This window comes from Ctenopharyngodon idella, chromosome 21 (genome assembly GCF_019924925.1).
Source record: "Ctenopharyngodon idella isolate HZGC_01 chromosome 21, HZGC01, whole genome shotgun sequence".
NCBI lineage: Eukaryota > Metazoa > Chordata > Actinopteri > Cypriniformes > Xenocyprididae > Ctenopharyngodon > Ctenopharyngodon idella.
In genome coordinates, this window is record NC_067240.1 from 7,519,139 (window position 1) to 7,536,982 (window position 17,844).

Consider the following 17,844-nt stretch of genomic DNA (forward strand, 5'->3'; position numbering starts at 1 on the left):
CTCAACAAAGGATGTGATTGGATATCTAAACTAACAGCGGACCAATTTCATTGCACAGCATCTCAAATGTTAGTTTGGCTATTCTGAAATGCCTGAGCCAAAGTCTGCCATCAAAATGGTTGGGTATAATTACCTACCAGAACTCGACTGTGTTCCCAAAAACCAGGTATCCGAACACAAGATTACATGACCGCGTTTACTGCATTTTGTATGAAATGTACAATGTACAAAAAAAAAAAAAGCCCTACTGCAGCAACTTCCATTTTTATTACAGATATTTTGAGCCAACTTCCCTGGAAGTGACTATTTATTTTGTTTTCTTGAGCACATGGGATGGAAACGCTGCTTTAAATTCATAACTTTGGATAGAAACACAGCTGAATTACACATTTGATGGTACCTTAGAAACAGACTGTGCGGGAGCCACGAAATCACCTGCCAGAGCATCCAGTGCTGAAAATTCATCCACTTTATGCTAAAAGAAGATTAGAAAGACAGAAAATAAGCAGGTTAATCTGTGTAAGACAAACACTAACCATTCTAACACATACCAACTTGCTTAATTGCAGCCTTCTGTCGTCAAATATATCATGTAAGCTGTACTGTACTATTGACCATTTTCCCAATTCAGCCAAATTCTTACATAGCTGTGCTACAGTAGTTTCATGTCTTTCGTCTCACTCCACGGTCAGTTCCTTGTAATAATAAAGCAATTTCGAATCAAATCAATATTTCATGCCATTGTTTTTGGGCAAGTGGCAGTGTAATGAGTGGTATAATGTACAGTCAGCCTATCATTATATCAAAATAAACACTGACAGTAAAAAGCCTACCTTGGGAACGTCTTTAGTCTTCTCAGGAACCCCAGCAGGCTTCTTTGTTTCCTGATTTTAAAGAAATACCAGTGGTTCAACAACTATTTGAATGCTTAAACCTACTTAATGCAATAATATTTGTTGCTGTTACACACAAGAAAGAACAAAAGGCTAAACAAAACAGCACAGAAAGCTTTCCTACCTTGGGAACGTCTTTAGTCTTCTCAGGAACCGCATCAGGCTTCTTTGTTTCCTGATTTGAAAAATGACCAGTGGTTAAACAGTTTGAAACTGATGAACTGTTTGATTTTATAAAATATCTGCTTTTTTTGAGGAGGAACAAAATGTGGAATGGAGGCACTGTAAGCAGTGTTGGGGAAAGTTACGTTTAAAAGTTTTTTTTTTTGTTTTTTTTTTTGAGCAAGTGAGATGAGTAAATGCATGATCACATTTAGTTTATAACTACAATAACCATCATGTTTATACAGCGAACACAACACCTCTGCACTTACTCCCGATTTCTCGCAACATGGTTACGGGTGAGGTGACAGTCAATACATGGGAAAACAAAGTAACTTGCGTAACTCAGATTGCGTGTTACCTGTAATGTATTACCCCCAACACTGCAAATGGCTTAAAACAACACAGCACATAAACAGCTTTCCTACCTTAGGAAGATCTTTAGTCTTCTCAGGAACCGCATCAGGTTTCTTCTTTTCCTGATTAAACAAATTAACAGTGTTTAACTACCTGAATGTACATTACAAGCATTTCATAATGTATCAAAGCTGCAAGCAGCATTCAAAGGGCCCTCGTACCCATGGTCACTGCCACCCAGTGGCCTTAGGAAAACAGTGAATAGTGGATGACACGCATTTAAGCGGGTAAATATAGGAGAAAAATAGCAAAGTCATTTTGATGTGCCACACTTCCTGCTGCCAGCAGGTGGTGCTTTGAATATACAGTCAAACCAAAAATTATTCAGACATTTTTGATGTTTTTGGTATATTTTTACTAGTGGGTGCAGGAAACTATAGTTCATTTATGTAAGTGAGGATAACAAAATAAAGTCAACTGTGACATATTATACCCAAAAATTCTTCATACAGTGAACTACCAGTAAATTTGGAACCAAAAATTATTCAGACACTTTGACCTGACCATGTTTTGCTTATGTGTTATCTGACATAATTAAGATTAATTTTTTTCTGACACAGTTTAACTCTGAGATCTTGTCATATTTTATTACCATTTTTTTTAAACTATAAACTGTATTAATGAATAAAATGTTCAAGGTGTCTGAATACATTTTGGTTTGACTGTAACTGAATATTGCCATGTAAATGTCTTGGACTGAATAGAGATGGACTATTATCAAACGTGAAGTTTGGGGCAGATTGGACATTGTATAATGTAATATTGTTCTTATATTGTCTCATTTTAATGAAAATGACTATAAATTATTACCTGTGCAGGAGGAACAGATGCCTTAACAACAGGTGCTGCCACGGGGGCCGTGAAACCTTCAGAAAGAATGTCCAGTGCATCATCTGTGTTCAGTGAGGGCTGAGAGAGAGATCCACCAATCAGAACACAGCATCCAGTGACAATAGCCAATCACAACACACCATTAATACAACCCATTTCTGCTAACATAAAACATTCTCAATTATGTAAAGTATTAAATAAGAATAATAGAAGACACTGATTCGAAATATTTTGTAAGTTGTATACAATGTCTGACCTCTTTTTTAGGAGGAGGATATTTCATAAGCTCTTCCTCTGAGAATCTGTAACCTGGTGGGAGTGTGTCCTCTCTCTCCCCGACAAGAACACCCTTCTCTGATGTCTGTTTCTTCTCCTGCTCAAAAACATGCGATTGATTAAAAACATAGAAAACTAGAATATATAAAAACACACACATATATATATACAACAAAACAAAACAAAAAGAATGATAAAATGACAAAAGCACATGAAGTACTACAAAATTAAACTAAATTAACTGAAAATAACACTAATAATATAATAAATCTAATTCAAAATATTAATAAAACTATAACAAAACTAAAAGCTAAAATACACTATAGAAGATACTAATGCTTTAATAAAAATAATAATAAATAAAATAATCTACTAAGAATTACGAAAGAATAAACAGAAGTATTACATCAACTATCTGCCCAGGTTTGAGTTCAGGTGATTTTTTGGGTGGTTCTGGAGCACCCAGTGTGTCGCCCAATGCGCTGAGAGCGTCCAGCGACATGGAGTCTGACTAGAATAGAAAATTGACACAATTTCACTTTATTTATAATAAAAATAGGTTGACTGATCTGAAATATTGAATGAACATTATTTCATTAAAGTATACGGTTGAACTTGACTTTACCTCATCTGTCTTTGGTTTAGTAGATTGTGTGGAGATCTCCAGTTTGGCTTTCTTGTCAGCCGGTGGAGCAGGTGATTTAGTTACAGTAGCAGGTTGAGACGTCGCCGGTTGTTTCTGCTCAAAGAGAGAGAGACGTGCTTAGTTTTTAGACATGCTAATATTATTGTCGCAGTGTTTTAATAGCTGTTACCTGCTGAGAGGGTGGAGGGGGAGCAAAGTTGGACATGCCTGCTGAACGAACATCGACTGCTCCTATCGTTTCAGTTTTCTGAAAAATAGCGAATAAATATCATACAAAGAAACAAAACATTTGCATTAAGTCAAAACTATGATCAAGTACAACCGTATGATCTGATATGACTTAAGCTAGGGTTTAATAATTTATTAATATAATAGTCTAATAATTATTATTTTTATTTAGTTATTAAAATAATAATTCAAGTCAATAATATGTTAATAAATATATATATATATATATATTTATATATATATTTATATATATATATATATATATATATATATATTGTAAATGTGCAACTATTAGCAAAAGGGTGTTTGGGTACAATGAAAATGATAAAATAAATAATAATAGTGTTAATTTTTTATAATAATAATAATAAAAATTAATAAATATTATTTTATTAAATAATAAATAAAATAATAACAATAATTAATTTACAACTTAATTTTAACAATTATTTTAATAACTAAATATTGATAAATAAAATATAATTTATAATAATAAATAAAAAAAAAAATATTTTTAGCTATTAAAATAATTATTACAATTAATAACAAGTTAAAAAAAAAAAAGTAAATATTTTCCATATAATATTTTACAAATTCTTCTTTTTCTTTTCTTTAAGCTGGCTTTATATTTTTATTTAATTTAAATAAAATTCCCTCACAAGGGGACTTTAATAACTGAAGTTCTGTGCATGGTATGAAAAAGTTTGAAAACCCCAGCAAACATAACAATCTGTTTTCAAGATACGCTACTCACCACATCTGTCTTCTTAGGAGGAGCTGAAGACACAAACCCAGAAGAGAGGGACTCCAGCGCATCGTCTGTGCTTATTGGCTTTCAGAAAACATCAAACAAGCACACGTGAATGAAAAAGACCAAACAGAATTGTGCACAAATGTCAAAAATAATAATGTAATTCTAGAAAAGACCATTAGAGGGAGCCCCAAGCTAAATTTCGGGGGAATAACAAACAGCATATGCTGTGGCAGGAAAAGTACAGACACACCCTCTGCATACCAAGAGCTCAACATTAAAAACACGCTGCGTTCACATGCTAACTTATAAAACAAACAGCAGCTGAATAATCTGAGACCTCTATGTATGATCAGAGAAAAGCAATCGGGAAAGCTGTACAAAATGGTGAGACGGTGATCATAATATTCTGAAAACTGAAGGGTGGGTGATGGGCGTTAACAAAAAACTTGAGTGAATGAGTGAAATGCAGCACAGGTTATGTGTGTGTGTGTGTGTGTACAGTTTGTGCTGATTGGGCAACAATGTGCTGAAAGTGAATGAGTGATGAATTTGTGTTTGCTTCTGTTTGCTAGCCAACACCCTTAGATTAAGCTAAATATTTGGCAGTGAAATACAGATAGAGAAAGAGAGAGAGAAAGTCTGTCAGCAAGAATAATGGTAAGACATTGGACATTAACAGTGAGACTGACATATCAAAGATGATATGAATGGGCATAACAGTAGGACTATGGGCCTTATTCACTAAACCAGGCATATTGTGTGCAAATGTTTTCATGCAGAAATCATGATTATTCAATAAGTTGACAGAAAAAGAAAAAAACTTAGATTCATACACACACATAGATTATTTGATAAATATCTAGTTTACAAGAACAGCATTTGAAATAGAAAGTTTTTGTAACAATGTGAATTTTTACTTTTTTTTTTTTTTTTAGATTTATTTTGGCGATTTTGCCTTTATTGTGATAGCATATGATAGCGTGGACAGGAAGCGAGGTGGGAGAGAGAGGGGGGGGCCTTATATGGACATGGTTTTGATGTGTATTATGCTAATTACTTATTGTCATTTTAAATTATACAAATTAATCAGCATTATATTTATATGTTTAAGCTAATTTTCACTATAAAAAGCAACTTGCGGATTTTTTAATGCATTAGGCCCAAAGACAGGAAGAATGGGACAATAACAGTGTGACTGCAAAAGTAATAATGTGGTGCTGGGATGTAGGCAAACACTGGAGACTTCAAACATGTGTGAACTAGAAGAATGGGAGTCACATGATTAGAAAAGAGCTAAAAACAACAGCTCAATGAACACTGACAGTAAAAGGCCTCCGCAACTCTCCTACCTTTGGAACATCTTTAGGCTTCTCAGGAGCTCCAGCAGGTATTTTCTTTTCCTGAATATATAAATAAACACTGGTTAGACTCAAAGCCTACTGAAAAACATGCTCCTCTAAAAACAAATGCTTTGGATTAGACAGTCAGAAACATACTAAAAACATACTCTACACATCAGTGAGATATAATAAAAAAGGCAAGACTGATGGATTATGAAGAGGGAAACAAATGGCTTAAAGAGATTAGATTTCAAATCCCTATATTTTGTTCATCTTTGGAACACAAATGAAGTTATTTGTGATAAACAATTAAGCTTCCGCAAGAACCAATGAGGTTTGTTCTTGCGTGTCAAGCAAGTATGGATGCGCTTCTGTTTATGTTTGGTGATCAATGTTTATATGTGAATAAAAGCCCATATTAAATCTGTTCATCATATAAAGTGATTGTGTCTCTTCATAAGACTTAGATTAAACCACTTGATTCATATGGATTTATTTTACGATCTTTGTAAACGTCAAGAGTTTTGAGTGAATAGACTTTCAATGGAGGGACAGAAATCTCTTCCGAAGATGAACAAAAGTTGGGTTTGGAACAACATGAGACTGAGTAATTGATGACAGAATTCTCATTTTTCGGTGAACTATCCCTTTAAGAAGACTTGGAATATAGCACACAAGTCCTTCTTTGGGCTACTTTTATTAAGCTTTTTGGTGCCTTTCTGTCCATTTTGAAGCTTAAAAGCCTCAGTCCGCATTAAAGGTGCAGTATGTAGGATTTCTGTCCACTAGAGGTCGCTAGAGGTCTATTCAAAACAAAAGCGTAGCTTGATGACGGCAAGTTTGAGCACGGAATCTTGGGACATGTGATCTTCACCTCAACGGACGGTGCAAAAGAATAGGGATAGGACTCGGGAAGAAATCATATTCATGGATGCGATTGTTAACGTTATTGTAGTATGAAGCAGAGCAGGACCGAGTGTTGTGGGAGCTGAACGAGGCCGCTGGAGCGATTGCGCAACACATGCCTCACGAGCAGCGGAGCTTTTATTATGTCACAGTCGCCGGCGCCGCTTCCGCTTTTCCGGTCATGAGTATGAGGTAACGCAGCTCTGTTTATCATATTAGATACATTTGAGAGTGTTGAAAATGATGTTATAACGTTACTCTGTGTGTTCACTCGGTGGCTGCTGTGAGACACTTGTTGCACACTGCAGTAAGCTTGATTGATTTTAGAATATCATATTAAATACTGGATGGCTTGTGTTGATAAATGGCATGCAATTAATTTTAAAACGTATTATATGATGGAGAAAATTCTGTATTACTGTTACTAAAAATAAAGCTGCATCTGATTATGCTATGTTAGCTACTTGACAAAATAGTGTTTTTCTCTGAGTCATGGTAAAGCATGGTACTCGCAAAAAATCAAGAAAATTAGATTTAAACAATAAGACTAAACGTGTTGAGCTATATAACAACAATTAGTTTTCTGTCTATAAATATATCAAAACAGTTGTTCCCTTGTCTATTAAAACGTGTAATATATTAAAGCGTCTTTGGTGTTTCCATGGTTTCTGCAAAATAAAACTAAATAAAACTGCAAAATAAAAACGGAAACCGAGGCAGACCGAGGGTTAACGCGGGTATGATGCAATTGACAGGTGACTCCTCACACATCCCGGAGCCTTGGTTAAAATTGCAATTTTCTCATGATTTACAAATAGTTGGAAACATTTGGGATATTCTAAGTACTCAAGCGAACAAAATATATAACCCTGGCCTAGTGGTTTTTGGATATTTTACTGCAAAAATCTTACATATTGCACCTTTAATTGTAATTGTATGAAAAAGTATCATGCAATGACATTGAAAAAGAATGTTCTTCAAAATCCTCATTTTGTGTTCAATGGAAGAAAGAAAATCATCCAGTTTGAAATAACATTTCATTTTTGGTTGAACTATCCCTTTAACTACTGATAAGCTGAAAGGAATAGAAAAAGAAAGAGGTTAAAAATATGTATGATCGCCAACTGACCATGTCTTCCTTTCTGTATCCGGGCGGCAGTGTGTCATCTCTCTCACCACACAAAACACCCTTCTCTGGTTTTATATTTGGCTGAGACATGCAACACACTCCATTAGAAAACACACACGTATAGCAAAATACAGGTTGTTAAACAATCAGCATTTACAAACACATGCTAAGATTATTACTTAAAGGGTTAGTTCCCCCAAAAATGAAAATTCTGTCATCTATTACTCACCCTAATATCTAAAAATTGTGTTTTAAAGGTGAACGAAAGGGTTTGGAATGACATTGAGAGTAAGTAACTGATGACAGAATTTTCATTTTTGGGTGAACCGACCCTAAGTTTAAAACAGACATCAGTCAAATATCAACACTCATGCATTACCTCTGTAATCTCTGGTCCAGTGTATTTTGGGACTTTAGGAGCCAGAGGTTGTGATGATGGTAAAGTGCCAGACAGGGCATCAAATGGATCTACATCCTAAACACACATAAAAAATAAACACATTGGAATGTTTTTTAAGACACATAAAAAGTCTCAAAAAAGATAAAAAAAATATAAACTCAGCATGTGTACTAACCTCCGTACTGACTTTAGCTCCTGGAGGACCCACTTCCACTTGCACCTGCAGCCCAAAGCAAAATTATTTTATTATTCTCCATACTGACATACCTGGACTGGCTACACTACTGAAACATTCCCAGATAGCACACATTTCTCCTTCCAATGTATTTTTCAATAAATTGCCAAAGACATCCCTGTAATTTGACCATATGCTGCTCACCAAACTGTTGTATTAAATCTGCTCTTATTAAAGGATGTTTTACAATGTCTGTTGGGAGTTCACCTGAACTACTATGAAAAGTTGACACATGTAGATCTCAAAATCTCAAACTTTTAAATGGTAGTGTATATGTGATATCTGGACCAGCTTGAGTGGCTTTACATCCTGCATTTATGTTCTTTGAAATGCATTAATGTGAGTTTACGCACTGAGCTGAACTTTGGTTGTAGTCGTTAATCATTTGAAACAGAAATGATTCCCCAAAAAGCCCTTTTAAAATCCATTCAGATATGCTGAGTGCTTATTTTCAAGCACAAATGTCTTTGTACTTTTAGCAAGAGAATGTGAGGTTAAAATAAGAATGATGACACTCCCGGTGATCCTCCGTCATTCCATAAGTACCTTTTGAGCGCTTGTTTGCTTTTGGGCACCAGCCGTGGCTGAGGGCTTTCCAACAGCCGGATCCACTTTAGCAGGTCCCGGTTTGGATGAAGGAACGGTTGTACTCTATCAGAAGCATACGCGCCACATATTCGAGCATTAATACCAACTTTCACATGGTGATTATAAACTAAATAAAGCAATTGTGCAGCCAAAGCAAACCCAGAGAGGGAAAGAACAGAAAGATAAGACCTCCGTCTAATCTTTTCAGGGGTGCAGTGATGCAACTCCTTTCATTCACATGTGGAAAAGATAAACACGTTGAGACGTGGAGGGTGGTGATCGGAGAATGAGGCATTGCTAAGTTGGGACTACCCATCCAAAGAGTATTCTTGAAGTAAAAGCAGCAATAAATGGTGTGCAGAAGATGATATTGTAAAAGAGCCATGCTGATGAAGTCTTGTTTGCAGAAGAATAAGGAGACGCCAATGAAGGATGTGCATTGGTGTACCTGGGCCTTGTCTTTCACAGGGTCTGTAGGCTTCACTCCTGTTCCACCTGTCGTTCCAGCAGGTCCAGTAGCGGAGCTCACAGTTGGGACTTTAGCAGAAGTCGCAGGTGTGGGTTTAGAGACTGTCGCCTGCAATCAGCATGCAGGAGTGAGATTCTCATTATGCACTTTTAAGTATGAAGATGAGATGGACAAAACCCAATGAAGATGGGGTGTAGTTTCGAAATGGCAGAGAAGAAAGTTAAAACTTGATGTTTCTCCAGGCGGCACCCATTAAAGTCATGAATGTGGTCAGCGTTGAGAACCAAAGAACGAAACAAAAAAGCACAATCTCCATTAGACAGAGACAGCAACAAATGGTCCTACAAATGTTCTCCAGATGTTATAGAAACAGAAACAGCCCAAAAGTGTTGTGTTAGTATTCACCAAAAATGTTAACCAAGAATGAAAGCAAGATTGGTTAGGATAGAAAGGAAAAAGATTTTTAAGAAAAAGTGCAGTATGGCCCTGATGAAAACCAGCATGAGGAAGGTGTGAACAAGCCCCAAGTCCGATAAATCCAGTAGACGGGATGGTGTCTACCTGTGGCGTGACTTGAGAAGGTCCTTTCTGAGTGGTGGCGGGGCCTCCACCGCCTGCAGCTCCCGCAGTAGATGCAGCTACTGAAGGAGCTGCTGGGGTTGCAGGGCTGGTGCCGGGTTTAACAGCTGCGGCTGCAGTAGACGATTGTGTAGGTCCTTTCTACAACGCAGATGTGAGAATGTCAATCATATATCATGTTTAGGGCGTCACACACATTACTTTTGGGCCTATTCCATGTTTTAAGGTGGAAACTATTTGGGAGAGAAGCAGTGTGATCAAGACAGATTCAAACCTATAGCCCCCTTTTACACATACAGTCTTTACTGGTAAAGGACCTTTTCAAAAATACCGGTAAATCGGTTCTGGCAATTTACCAGTAAGAGAAGTTGTAACATTCCCAGGAAATTACCTGTACACTCTAAACAAAAATGGTGCTAAATGGCACTAAAAGTGGTTCATTGGCTTGTAATCATAAGGGAACCACATTTGGCCGGTTTCACAGACAAGGCTTAAGCCTAGTCCCAGACTAAAATGCATGTTTTAGCTGTTTTACCTGAAAGTGACATGCATTGACATATCTTAAAATATGTCATTGCCATTGTTTTGTCTCAAGATGCATACCAGTAATATTTCTTTTCTAAGCCATGTTTATAAAAACTACTTAAATGTCCTAATTGAACTAAGGCCTAATCCTGGCTTAATCTAAGTCTTGTTGGGCCTTTAAGTGCTATAAAGCACCTTTGTCAAATGGTGCAATGTAGAACCATAAGAGTTGATTGAAAACTTTACTTACAGAATGCTTCAATCACAAAACAACTCCTTTTGAGCCTCTTATCAGTTTACATTCATTCAAAGACTACAGCCAATCACAATGTCTTAGCTTTCTCTCATCATCCAATTGTATTCCTCCTTCCACATAATTTGAACTTCAACTGACAGCTCTCAGTATCCAAATTGTCTTGTTGCATCCCAACGCCACCTCATTCTCCTCCTTAGATTTTAGATATGTTACTCCACTCTCATATGTTTGCTATGAATGGGATTTTACAAGTTGTTATGAATCATTTTTATGCTTTTCTGAGGTCAAAAAGTCTTGTGTGGGGGCCTGGAACATTTCCTTATAGGCCTTGGGGGTAAAAAGGTTGAGAACCATGTTATCTTCAGGAAATACACTGTATTTTAATGTCGTTTTTTTTAATCCTTCCCCAACTAAACTAAAGGTGATAATACACGGGGCAACTTTTTAGCATTGTTGCCAGGCAATGTTGCCGAGCAACGTTGCTTGGGCACTTTCCCACTGTGAATGAGCAACAAATTTATATCTGGATACGTTAGATCGGTCGTGGGCAATTCTTTGAGATTCTCCAATCAGAATGTTTAGCAGCCGATCACGTGATCGGTTCGGAGATTTCAGAAAAAAATCAAACAAGACGGCGGCCTCTCAGCGGCAGTGGAGCGGAGAAAAGGAGCATGAACTTATATCTTTTTACGCTAGTAAGTTGTCATGCGTCAAGGAATAATGCTTAAAATACCAACAACTGTCCAATGTAATGTGTGTAAGCTGTAATTAAGCCATCGAATGTTTTCAGTTAAATACTAAAAAGACGGAAACTGTTCAACGTCTGTAGTGGCTGTAGGGCGTATGGCATATGAATGTAACTTTTGACGCGATCGACGCGGGTTCGAATCCGCCTTTTGCAGAACTCGCTCTTCTCCCTTTTCCTATCACAAATCAGATCGGAAAAGCATTTATTTTTAATTAAAATTAAGAAAAAGTTGAAAAGTTGAAATAAAGTGCCTAACAAGTGTTTATTATAAAGTATTTGTTGGGTTGGCAATAGATTTGCTCCTGTCTGATTAGTTGCTGCCAACTGTCCGTTGGCCTAACGTAATTAGTTGCCCTGTGTCTCATCAGGTTGCCCTTTGACGACAGGTTGCCCTTTGACGATTGCTCAAAAAGTTGCCACATGTATCATCACCTTAAGTTCCACCTGGTATTAAGATGCATTTTTGGTCGATCAGATCACAAGTGGATGATACTAAATACAGGTTTAAATGGGGTGTAAAACATTTTGAGCTTGTCCACTTTCGACCACTTCCAGAGGTAAAAACACATTCTGTATGATCACCCCCTTATGCCTGTCACTCAGACATCAATAGATGTTGTCAAATTGAACAGATAAATGAAACTAAAGCACTTTTTCTCATGCGGGCAAATGAAGACAACGGCGCAGCGTCTAAAGATCATTTCCTATGACTGACATCAAGAAATTACCGGTATTTTGGTGCTGATGTGTGAATGGTCTCTTAACAGTAAAAAGATAGAATGCCGTTGCTTGTGTGAACAGCATATTTGTGTATTTACTGGTAAAGTCATTCTGGTAATTTCCTGGGATTACTGTGTGAAAGGGGATTATGCCTGCTGCATGAGCACCACAGCTCAAATATTCCAGGATGGAGTACCTTTAACAATCACATAAACAGCAGTTACAAGCAAATCAAAAGCAAACTCCAGCTGTAGCTAGATTCAGGAAGCTGAGTCATAGGGCAGAGACGCCTCTCATGGGAGACACCATGTCCTGCCACAACCAAATATCTGGAGCAGAAACATGATTTGTCCAAAGGCAACATATATCCACGAGAAAAAATTAAAAGAACTTTTTTGTTTAGCAATCAAAAAGTCTCAAAAAGCAAAGAACAAAGTCCTTTAAGAGTCCATACAAACATAGAAGTGAGTGTATAAAGACTTCTTTGTATTTTTATCTCTATGCATTGATTATTTTCGGTCCTCTTGTAGCTTTTAATGATGGTGCTTGTTAAATAAAGCACATAGCAACCTTGCGTCAGCCACCCACAACACCCTCGTATTGTGGCGGCGACTTTTGCACTAAGTGGCCTTCAGTTGTTCTTCAGAAAAGCTTGTTACACATAGTGTCTACATTTCTACTGAATAGAACAGCATTAAAGGGGTCATGAACTGCATTATTTTGTATTATTATGTTTCATGGGGTGCACTTATAATGTTAATATGATTTTTACATCAAAAATTGTCATAATTTAGAAATAAAAGCCATTTTTCCTACCCTAATTTCAGCCCTCTGATTTGAACGCTCTGTTTTAAGGGGCGTGTCTGCTGTGAGACTTCAGTGTAAACGCCCACTGCTGTGATTGGCTAACATCTTTCATATGAAAATAGCTAAGTATTACATGTGGAACTCTCTCAAAAATTTTTAGAACATTTTTACTATTACAGTTCTCAAGGTTTACTAATCGTGAAAAGTGTTGATTATAGCATTATATTTATATTGTGGCATGAAAGGTTGCTGTGATGAGCATGTAGCCGATCACAGACTTGTTGAGTGCATGATTGCAGTGATCTCGTCATTGTAAATCGATTTCTGCACACTAATGAATGCTTTCATCATAACTAACAGTGAAAACATAATGTAAATTCGTTGATCCCAATGGGAGTTTTGGTGAGAGTACAGAACTTAGTCACTGATAAACTCGTGCTGTTTGATTGACAGCTCCAGCGATTGTAAAGGGAGCGTTCTTTGATCGCTTTCTATATATAATTTAATCACAGTTTAAATAACAGATTATTTTCATCATACTAAGAGAAACAATGTGAAGTTGACCATTTAGTCACTGGTTTGATTTACTGACAACAAATGAATTTGAGACAGAACATCTGACTGTACATTAATCATTTATATCAGAAAATCACCGGTCGCTGGTGATTTTGGTTAGACGTACACATAATCCGTACATATCAAACGATCTGTAACAAAGCAATAGTGACCCAGTAAAAACTTTTTTACTCACATAAGTGTGTTGTGCCGTACCTGTCAGATCGAATATAGAAGGCACAGCATTGTTTTTTTATTTCAGGCTCTCTGCAAATCCAATGCAGCTACTGTGTTTTTCCACAACTTGGCACTGCACAACATTTTGCACTCTTCAAAGTCAATGTATGGCTTAGTTGCTCGATCCAGTGTTAGCGTCAAGTCTGTTATTTACCTACTACTTGTCATGCGCAAATCAGTGGGCGGGGCTACAGTGGTAACGATGTTAAAGTTGATCTTCTGCAGAGGCGATCTTTCACCTATCTATGACGTAATAAGGAACATTCCACAACGAGTCTTAATCTGGGCTTGGTTTCAATAAAAGTTGTTTTTAGACTAACAAGGAAGTTTTCAGTTCTGAAACTTATGGGATATTCTTATAGTATGATGACCTCTTATATCAAAAGCTCAAGGAAAATTTGATTTCTCAATTCATGACCTCTTTAAACACTTTATCTGAATAGGTCTCTATTCAGCAACGACACCACACCTCTTAAAAACACAGTAGCGTCCCTCACAGAGCAGTTCAGACACCTGGATACTTCAAAGAAGGAAAAAGCAGACGACTACCAACATACATTGTGGATGCCATGGGTCGATAAAGTTGTAGAGTGGAGTGTAATGACTGAAAAGGATGAGGGTTTTTACCTCATATTGTGCAGGTTTCGCTGTGGAGACCTGAGATGTTGTGGTGGGTGTGACCTGCTGAGACTGCAACGACAAAAAGAGAGAAAAAAAGAGAACAGTTGAGTGTCTGAGAAAAGGAAATGCATTTACATTATTATGAAAAGCATTATTGCTGCTAGTATCAATACATAAATGCATTATTGCTGCTATCAATATATAAAAATGCATTTGTGCACTATCGATCCCATTACTTGCCCTGACCTCGCTACATTAAAAACAGCCAGAATCACATGCAAATCATGAGTTTAGCGTGAAACATGAGGTCATGCTGAATCAGAGAGAAGAGAAACCCAGTGAACACATTATCAAACACAATTAAATATGCGTGCATTATTTCAAATGCAAGCAAAAATGTACCAAACGCAAAGTGCAAGGTGTATTTCTAATCAGATGTAGCATTATTAATAGAGAGAAATAAATAACTCTGAAGCAATAACAATCCTAACTGATCCTTAATGTAAGGACTAAGTAGTTCAGTAACTCTACCAGCCCACAGATTGCATCTTCAACAAGGGCTTTTTTTAACCAGACAAGACACTTAACCACCATAGCAACCACTTCTAGCCATTCATGGTATGTTGTCCTCTAAACCTTTAAACACGGATGTGCCATTTATTTATTACAGTGACAGTTGCTCAAGGGTAAAATGGTGACACATTCACAAACCTTGGGTAGAAGAGAGATAAAGTGTCAAGGAGCACCCAGCATGTAGATTTACTGCTTCAATATTCCTTAAAGTGTTCTAACAAGATCAGCAGGTTTTAGGTTATGTACTAAAAGAGGGCGGATTGTTGATGATGAGATACAAAGAACCAGAGATGAGGATACAGTCAAACATCAGCGTTATTCATGTGATTCATGTGTAAATCTTCCATGTCCATTGCCCTCAGTGACCTCGACAAGTTATTAGTGACAGCAGGACATTTTGTCATCACTTAATTTCTTTTTATAGAACCAAATAGACCTACCCACTGTGAAATCTCATACATTAAACATCAAATATCTTATGACTGTGTCACATTGTCCTACATGACCTACTTGACTCACAGAAAACATGCTCCTTGGTTGTCATGGCAGGTCAAAGGAACATTTTTAAAAGAATTTAATTTATCACTTCTCTCTTAAGACCATTTTGTCCTTTTTTTAAAGTTCTTCATTTTATTGGATGTGTTCGTTAAGCAAAGGTAGGTTAGGCATTTTTTTATAAACACTTTTTAATATACTGGTTTAAACTCTCTTTATATCCTGAGAGCAAACTACAATAGAAGTGGCCTAAAGATTAAAACATTTACATGCACCTTCTATGGAAGTCTCAGGACCAAAACATGTTCGTCCAATCATTGCAATCGGTCCGAATGCAATGATACAATGTCCTACCTGCCTGTCAACATATGTATACCTCCACGCACCCTGCTCATGCAGACATCACACATCACCAGGATATGCAGGGCTGTAGACAGACAGTCACAGAGTGCCACAAACAAACAGTATCCACCTTATACAGTTCCTCCTCAACCAAAACAATGAGCTTATGTTGCCTTCGCGCCATATTGTAACCGTAATTACGAGATGGCAACCCTTGAGGAAAATGAAACAAGCCGGACACAAATTCTTAACCACAAGAGCACCACAGTTCAACATATCAGATTATATGCGTTAACCACTAGGTCATGACTAGGTCATCTAAAATTAAAAAAAAAGGGCTCAAAAGATTGTCAGGGAGTTCTGAAGCTAAAGTTAGAGCCATTGTGCTGATATATGACTGTCAAAAATTTGCTCCCAAATAAAATGTACATCAACATGACCGCATTTACATTACATGGTTCAAGTGACCAAATTCTGATTTTTTTCGTTTCAGGCTTCATTCACGTGTGGAAAAAAATCTTATATGAATAGCAAACTTGCATTTGTGTCTGCCATGCAAGCAGACAGATCAGATATTCCCATCAATGCAAGTAGTACGTCATTAAAAAAGCGACGGTGGCGAATGAAGTCAATTCAGGTGGACACCAACCATGATCACATGACTCTTTTTGATGGTGTCAATGGAGGATGAAGGCTCAACGCAATGTTTTGCTGACCTGTAAAGATGGCGTGGAAAGCAAAAGCTTGTATTATCATTTCATCCGCGTCCATTGCAAATCGCGCCATTTTTACTTCCTTTTCGGCCTAAGCTTTTCCGGGTCAGTACGTCTACGTTTGAATGTTTCACCAAGTGTATAGTGTAAAAAAAACAGATATAGTCAACAAATAGGAACTGGGCACCAAGTGTAAATGCAGCCTCAGTGTTCTTTGCCTGTGCCACTAAATAAAGATACATGAGCAACAACAATAATAAAAGCACTGATGCAGCAGTGGACAACATTATCGAAAACTCTTGAAAGCATAGCAGAGCGCTTTTAGAAATACTTGGCTGCTAACCTAATAACCCAACCCATTCAACAATAATACAAAAGAAAAAAGGTGGAAACCCATAGAAGAGAACTAGTGTGAGTATAGTTTTCAATGAACATGGGTGTAGAGCTAAACGTTGCGTGCAAGAAACCACCTAGATACGTACCTTTTAGTCAGGTAAACACTAGGCATGCTCAGCAATAAAAAAACGCAATGCATTATGGGTAAACGTATGGGTAAACATTGGGAAGGTACTATTTAAAAGGACACTGCATGTGTGCAGAAGTACCAAAATAAATTTGATGCTGACTCACTGCACTTAAAAATAGAACTAAACATTCCACAGATCTCATTAATGTAACCACAACAGATTATCCTACAAATAACGATGACAATTTTCTTTAAATGTTATGATTCAAATGGTTATGTTTTGCTTTCATTGACATAGACAACATCCCAAAAAAAGACTCAGTCCAGTCTAAATGATGAGCTCACATTGTCATCTCAATATCATGATGGTCAAAATTCCTGATGGACAGTCTAACTATCACAGATGGATCCTTCACAAAACAATGTTGTCACATCCCGCTGCACAGTCTGACAACTCCTCCCAGAAACCACAGCATGTTAGCATGAGTTACCAAATGTGGTAAAGAAAGCAACACGGGTTAGGTACAAACCACACAGGTTCTCTCCAACCTGTTTTAGCCTCAGAGCCACTGCCCTCTTCTCATACAATCGTATTGAAGAAGCATATTTGGTGGAGTTGCACGTTAAATCTGTAGACACACCCTTTGAGAATAACAATTGGTGATTTGTAAATATAAGTAAGCTACATTAGCATTGATTCTTACATCCCAATAGCTCAAACTCCCTCAACTGCACTACTGAACGGTAAAAATCTTCAGTTTATATGTCTTTTTCAGTAGTCACCCCATTGAGTGATTCTATTCTTTAACAAAATTCATGACTTAATGCATGTCTCCACCCATATTACCACAATGGTACAGTCATAAACCCTCTGTGGTTTCAGAAAGTTAATCCATTGTATGACATATTTGCCATGTTTCTCAGTCAAAATGA

General features: G+C 37.1%; 1 protein-coding gene across 24 annotated transcripts in view; it reads right to left on the reverse strand.

Moving 5' to 3' along the window:
* Positions 1-17,844, reverse strand: part of LOC127503463 (calpastatin) — a 46,423-nt gene that overhangs the window by 9,776 nt on the left and 18,803 nt on the right. For 6 of the 24 annotated variants that reach the window (XM_051877319.1, XM_051877320.1, XM_051877321.1 and 3 more), the window contains 18 exons: positions 14,329-14,391; positions 9,836-9,994; positions 9,254-9,382; positions 8,764-8,868; positions 8,158-8,202; positions 7,962-8,057; positions 7,583-7,663; positions 5,557-5,607; positions 4,208-4,285; positions 3,395-3,472; positions 3,205-3,318; positions 2,986-3,090; positions 2,560-2,676; positions 2,283-2,381; positions 1,484-1,534; positions 1,018-1,068; positions 834-884; positions 401-475 (listed from right to left, as the gene is read on the reverse strand). In XM_051877319.1, the coding sequence (XP_051733279.1) occupies positions 401-475; positions 834-884; positions 1,018-1,068; positions 1,484-1,534; positions 2,283-2,381; positions 2,560-2,676; positions 2,986-3,090; positions 3,205-3,318; positions 3,395-3,472; positions 4,208-4,285; positions 5,557-5,607; positions 7,583-7,663; positions 7,962-8,057; positions 8,158-8,202; positions 8,764-8,868; positions 9,254-9,382; positions 9,836-9,994; positions 14,329-14,391 (1,548 nt within the window). The remainder of the gene's footprint in view (positions 1-400; positions 476-833; positions 885-1,017; positions 1,069-1,483; positions 1,535-2,282; positions 2,382-2,559; positions 2,677-2,985; positions 3,091-3,204; positions 3,319-3,394; positions 3,473-4,207; positions 4,286-5,556; positions 5,608-7,582; positions 7,664-7,961; positions 8,058-8,157; positions 8,203-8,763; positions 8,869-9,253; positions 9,383-9,835; positions 9,995-14,328; positions 14,392-17,844) is intronic. The other 18 variants (XM_051877339.1, XM_051877340.1, XM_051877341.1 and 15 more) reach the window with 10 other exon arrangements.